Source organism: Ctenocephalides felis, unplaced genomic scaffold (assembly GCF_003426905.1).
Source record: "Ctenocephalides felis isolate EL2017-DRISC unplaced genomic scaffold, ASM342690v1 CF-g0.4_SCAFFOLD_01886, whole genome shotgun sequence".
Classification (NCBI taxonomy): Eukaryota; Metazoa; Arthropoda; class Insecta; order Siphonaptera; family Pulicidae; genus Ctenocephalides; species Ctenocephalides felis.
Window position 1 is genome coordinate 116882600 of NW_020538040.1, and position 5804 is coordinate 116888403.

At 33.5% G+C, this 5804-nt stretch overlaps 1 protein-coding gene across 1 annotated transcript; it reads right to left on the reverse strand.

The window, feature by feature from the left end:
- Window positions 1–2857: 2857 nt before the first annotated feature.
- On the reverse strand, window positions 2858–4042 carry LOC113375780. The gene is made up of 2 exons (XM_026615727.1): window positions 3946–4042; window positions 2858–3759 (listed from the first exon to the last, which is right to left on the reverse strand). Exons 1-2 carry the CDS (start codon window positions 4040–4042, stop codon window positions 2858–2860), a joined length of 999 nt encoding a protein of 332 aa, XP_026471512.1.
- Window positions 4043–5804: the final 1762 nt, after the last annotated feature.

Consider the following 5804-nt stretch of genomic DNA (forward strand, 5'->3'; position numbering starts at 1 on the left):
CTAATAATGTTATTTCTGACAATGCAGTTCAAATGTCACTTTTATGTAAATGCCGCGTAGATCAAGAAATTAACTTTGAAATTTTTTTAAATACCATTAGTTCATCAGTTATAATTAACAATAATATCCAAGGATCAAATGAAAAATTTTTAACTTCTGTTGCCAACAAAGAAAATGCCTTATTATTTGTAATAAAAAATCAACCATCCGACGAAAAATTAAACAATTACTTAGATTTCTTTCAGCATACGAACTTTAACGAATATCTCGATAAATGTAAAAAGCATCAAAATTTCACCATGAATTTTGGTCAAAAGCCTGTTTTTTATTCAATTGTAAATAATATGAACTCTCAATCTTCACTCGAAGACTTTTTCCATTGCTTGTATAACTTAAGAACATATTTAATTCAACAAAATATAAAATTAATAGCTATTCCTTCTCCTATTTAATTTAAAAGTTTTTGTCACATTTCCTTAGAAAATTTTAGAATGTTGATACGCTATATTTTCAAAAACACTGATATACAAGTTAAAATTTACCATGATAACTTAATTGACGATTTAACCACAGAGGAAATAAATAAAATTTTAGAACATTCTTATTATTTACACTACATGTCATTCAATAATAGGTCTGGGTTTTATACCCAAACCTTAACCACGTGGACGTCTGCTATTGGCCATGGTATCAGTGGTTTCTAAGGTGGTCAATTGGGGGTCGCTACACCAGCCCCTTACTGAGACCGGAGGTTGGTATCCTGAACTTTATGCTTTGTCCATACCTCGTCTTGTATTGCAAAGGATCAGGCTGTTCAAGATCCTTCAGGACGTAAGCGGGCTTCACACGATCTGTGGAAACCGTCTCTCATCGGCCGCTGAAATCTAAAGTGATTGTTTTATTATTTTTACCAAGAACTTTATATGGACCGGTGTACGGCTGTTGCAGTGACCTTCTGATGCAATCGTCTCTTAACATTACAAATTCTATGGCGCCTAAGTCATTGAAAATAAATGGTGTGTCCTTTCTGTGGTGAGCTGTTAGTTGTGGCCGAAGTTTCGTTATAATTTTTCAGATATTTAATATGAAATTTGAGCTGTCGACTGTATTTTCTGTATTTGCTGTCAAAAATTCGCCTGGCAAACGCAAAGGTTTGCCATATACCAACTCTGCACTTGATGTTTGTAAATTTTTCTTCCACGGGAATCGGATTCCTAATAGCACTAATGGTAAAGCGTCTGTCCAACTACTGCCGTAGTGACACATTATCGCTGCTTTCAAATTTCTGTGAATCTCTCTACTAAACCATTTGAGCGTGGATGATATGCTGTCGTCCTTGTTTGTTTGAAACCTATCATTTTTGAAAGATTCTTGAATAAGAAAGATTCAAACTGTTTTCCACGGTCGGTTGTAACTTGACATGGAACTTCAAATCGTGCAATCCATCCAGAAATGAATGAAGTTGCGACTGTTTCTGCGGTTAAGCAATATCTATAGCCATTCGATGAGGGTAGTGGACCAATTATGTCAATGTGGACTTCCGAAAATCGTGTTTTTGGTAGTGAAAGTTTACAAGTAGGCGTTTTCATATGACGTGTAATTTTTTATTTCTGACACTCTATACACGTTCGTGACCATTTACGACAATCTTTGCGGACAGCTGGCCATATAAATCGATCTGTAACCATTTTCATTGTAGTTGCTGCTCCTGGGTGCGATAGACCATGGATGTTATCAAAAATCTGTCTACTGAAAGGTGTTGTTAAAAATCCCCGTGGAACTTCGGTAGAGACGTCACAGTACGCGTTAGTTTTTATTCCCGGAATATTGACCCTATGTAGTTTGAGTCCTGTATCTTTGCGCTTCAATAAATCCAATAATTTTTGATAATTTTCCCGTGACATTGATAATTGTGTATAGTCTATAGGTAAAAAAATAGCTTCTGTTCTTGATACAGTATCGGCTGTTATATTTTTTTGCCAGTTATATGACGTATATCTGTTGTTAACTGACTGACGAAATCAAGCCATTTGAATTGTCTCGGAGAACAATTGTCATTACGTTGTCTGAAAGCATAAATTAATGGTTTATGACCCGTGAATATAATGAAGTGTCTTCCCTCTAGTAAAAAGCCAGAGTGTTTTGTGGATTGGTAGACAGCATAAAGTTTACAATCATAAGGAGACCACGCTGATTTGTTTTTAGTCAACTTTTTTGAAAAGAATTCCAGTGGTTGCCATGACTTTGATGATTTTTGTTGCACAACAGCACCTAATTTTCTGTCCGAAGCATCTGAAAATATTGCTAAAGTTGCATTCGGATCAGCATGTGCGAGGAGTGCGGCATTTGCTAAAGCTTCTTTCATATTACAAATTGCTTTAATGCATATAACCGGTAAACTTATAGGTCTGTTTCTCTTGAGAGCGTGCAATGATAAGAAGTCATCAAGTGGGGCTTGGATTAATGCTGCATTAGGTATGTAATCCCTGTAAAAATTTCACATACCTAAAAAGCGTCGTATTTCTTTTGCTGTCTTAGTTGTAGGAAATTCTTTTACTGCAGCTACTTTTTCCGGTAGTCGAGTTGAACCTGTTGTCGATATTTTGTGGCCTATAAAGTTGATAGTTGATTTTCCAAATCTAGATTTTTCCATGTTGATTACGATGCCATTGTTATCTAGGCGTTAAAATATAGTTTTCAAATGATGTTTATGTTCCTCTGGTGAACATGAGAAAACTAAAATATCATCTATATGACATACGCAAAAGTTTAAACATTTAAGAACTTGATCCATGAACCTTTGAAACGTTTGGGCGGCGTTTCTTAGACCGTATGTCATAAAATTGTACTCGACAAGTCAAATGGGTGTTGTGATGGATGTTTTCGCAATATCTTCTGGTGCAATAGGTATCTGAGTATAAGCTTGAACTAGGTCGATGACAGAGAAGATGGTAAAACCAAATAAATTATATGAAAAATCTTTGATGTTTTTTACTGGATAGCGATCGAGAATAGTTCGTACACTCAAAGCTCTGTAGTCACCACATGGACGCCAGGAACCATTTCTCTTGGGCACCATGTCCAATGGTGAGCTCCAGAGACTCTCGGAACGTCTTACAGCACCAGCGTCTAACAAAGCATCGAACTTGGTTTTTGCTCTTGCATATTGAACAGGACTAAGTCTGCGAGGTCGGCAAATAACTGGTGGTCCTGGTGTGGTTAATATATGATGAAGAGTATTGTGTTTAATTTCTCTTGGTGTGCCACTAGGTTTTATAATATTTGGAAACTGTTTAATTAAATTGCCATATTCAGATTCGTCTGTGATTGTAGTAATGTTGGTAAGGTTGACACTTCTAATTATGCCAGCAACATATGAGTTTGTATTTCCGTCCACTAGTCTTTTAAGACAAATATCCACTAATAGATTATGAAAATGAAGAAAGTCTGAGCCAATAATAGGATAATTTGTCACATCTGCTATTACAAAGCGCCATCTGAATTTCCTTCTCAAGCCCAAATCTAGTTGTATATGTATGTCACCGTAAGTTTTAATAGTGGTTGTATTTGTTGCATAAAGATTCAAATTTGTTGCTTGGCAGTGCCCTCGTAATAATTTTCGTGGCCAAACACACAAATCTGATCCTGTGTCGACTAAAATTTGCAGTTTTGAATTTTTATCGGTAACAAACATACGGTGCGACGTCTTGAGGCAATCACTTGCCGCCATTAGCGACTGCCCTTGCTGTTTTTTGAATGCTAAAATGAGCAAGGTTTAGTACATTTTAATGCTTTGTTCTTCCAGCGATGGTTATACCAATAAACGTCATATTTTTTCGATTGTCTGTTAAAATATGGAACGTCGCTTGGTTTTGTTTTGGGCAAGTAATTTACTTACTTGCTTTCGTAAGTCCTCCACTGATTTTGCGAGTTCTGTAATATTACGATTTGTAGCAGATATTGCAGTACTTTTGATTCTTGATGCTGGTGGTATGACATTGATAATATCATCAGCTAACTCCGCCACTGCTTCTAAAGACATATTTTTATAGAGGCGATGATTGCTTGTATCTGACTAGGTAGACCATAGGTTCCCAAACTTATTTGTGCCGTGGACTCCTTGCGCTATTTTTTGATTTGTCATGGACCCCCTATATTATGGATTATCCGGGACAGTTCCGAGTTTTCATCTTTTGATCCGGGTTTTTTAAAAATCAATATTTGCCCGGATTTTTGAAAAGTATAGGTTTAAATCTCAATTAAAATTTTCTTAATAATTTTTTTTTTCTTAATTAAAATTGAATTACAACTACTTATCAAATTATAATTATAATTATGTGAATCAATGTGTTTTTTATCTCTCGTAAAACGTTATGAATGAGAAAATTGCTGAATACAAAATTCCAAAGGCGAATTTAATTTCATAAAATTAAAAATAAAAAGAAAGCAAATAAGCCAATAGTATTTTTTTCAAGTTAATTATGAAGAAAATTGAACAAACTTTTATAGAAGTCTCAAATGCGAAAAACATATAGAATAAAAAATATATGATATAATATAAAAGCATGGTGAAAGATCATTGTAACATATAGTAATCAATTTCTTACTAAAAGTCCGCAATTGTAATTCGAAAAAAATATTTATGAACAAACTGTTTTTATTGTATTTTTAAATCGTATCTTTTTACTAAGTAACATATATTTGTTATCTGTGATACTATTAACAGATCCATTTATACTTGTTTATCTATGAACAGATCGTCCTATGCTCAACTTAATATATTGAGCAACAAAATGAATTTAAAATGGACTTCGCTGAGATAAATAAATTAATGAGTTTAGTTTCAAAACTTAAGTAATAAATAGCGGCTTTATAATTTTGAAAAATTCTGCCATGCATTCTTTTCAACATTTAAAATACTGCCTGCAGCATTTGCGTCCTAAAAACATGCTCTTTAATTTATTGTGACAACTTTCTATAAACATAGTTCAAAAGTCACCCTTACATAGTATTGCATGAATTATTAGTTTGGTGGAACTATTATAAATATTATTTACTGTATGAAAATTAAAAAACACCACTTTTTTGCTAATTGTTTTGTTATTTTTCTGCAGTTTATAACATCTCATCTTATTTTTTTTGTTTATAAATTAGTGATGTGCAGTGGAGATATTATTTACTGTATGAAAATTAAAAAACTCAATTTTTTTGCTAATTATTTTATAATATATAAAAAAAATGATATTAGTACCATTAACTTATTTTTAGGAAAGGTTCAGGTCTTTTTACATATTGTCTTTTTCTTTTTTAGATGATTTTTATCCAATTTTAATTTGGGATGTGTGTTATTTTCGATATGTAGTTCACATAGAACACAAAAATATTTAAAATTTGGATCTCCTAAATATGCTGGTGATAAGGAACGTAACGTAAATTGTATCGTTTTACTACGTAACATATATTTGTTATCTGTGATACTATTAACAGATCGTTCTATTGTTGTGCTTCGTATATTTCACTGCCTTAACAATGATATACTACAGCTTGTTGTTGCCTTCAGCGGAGATTATTTCGAGGATATATAATTATAAATTCAAACTCAAGAAAGTCAAAACTTTTGATGAATATTAGATGTAGTTTGTATAATTATGTAATTAATTGAATTTAGTAGTTTAGTATCGCCGCTAGTTGCCAAGGAGAGACTGAATCTTGCATGTGCGTCTTAGGGTTATCGCATTCGGATATCTTTGGGTATCTCCGATACCCTTTGCCTGTCCTAGCTAGTGGTGTATATACTAATAGAG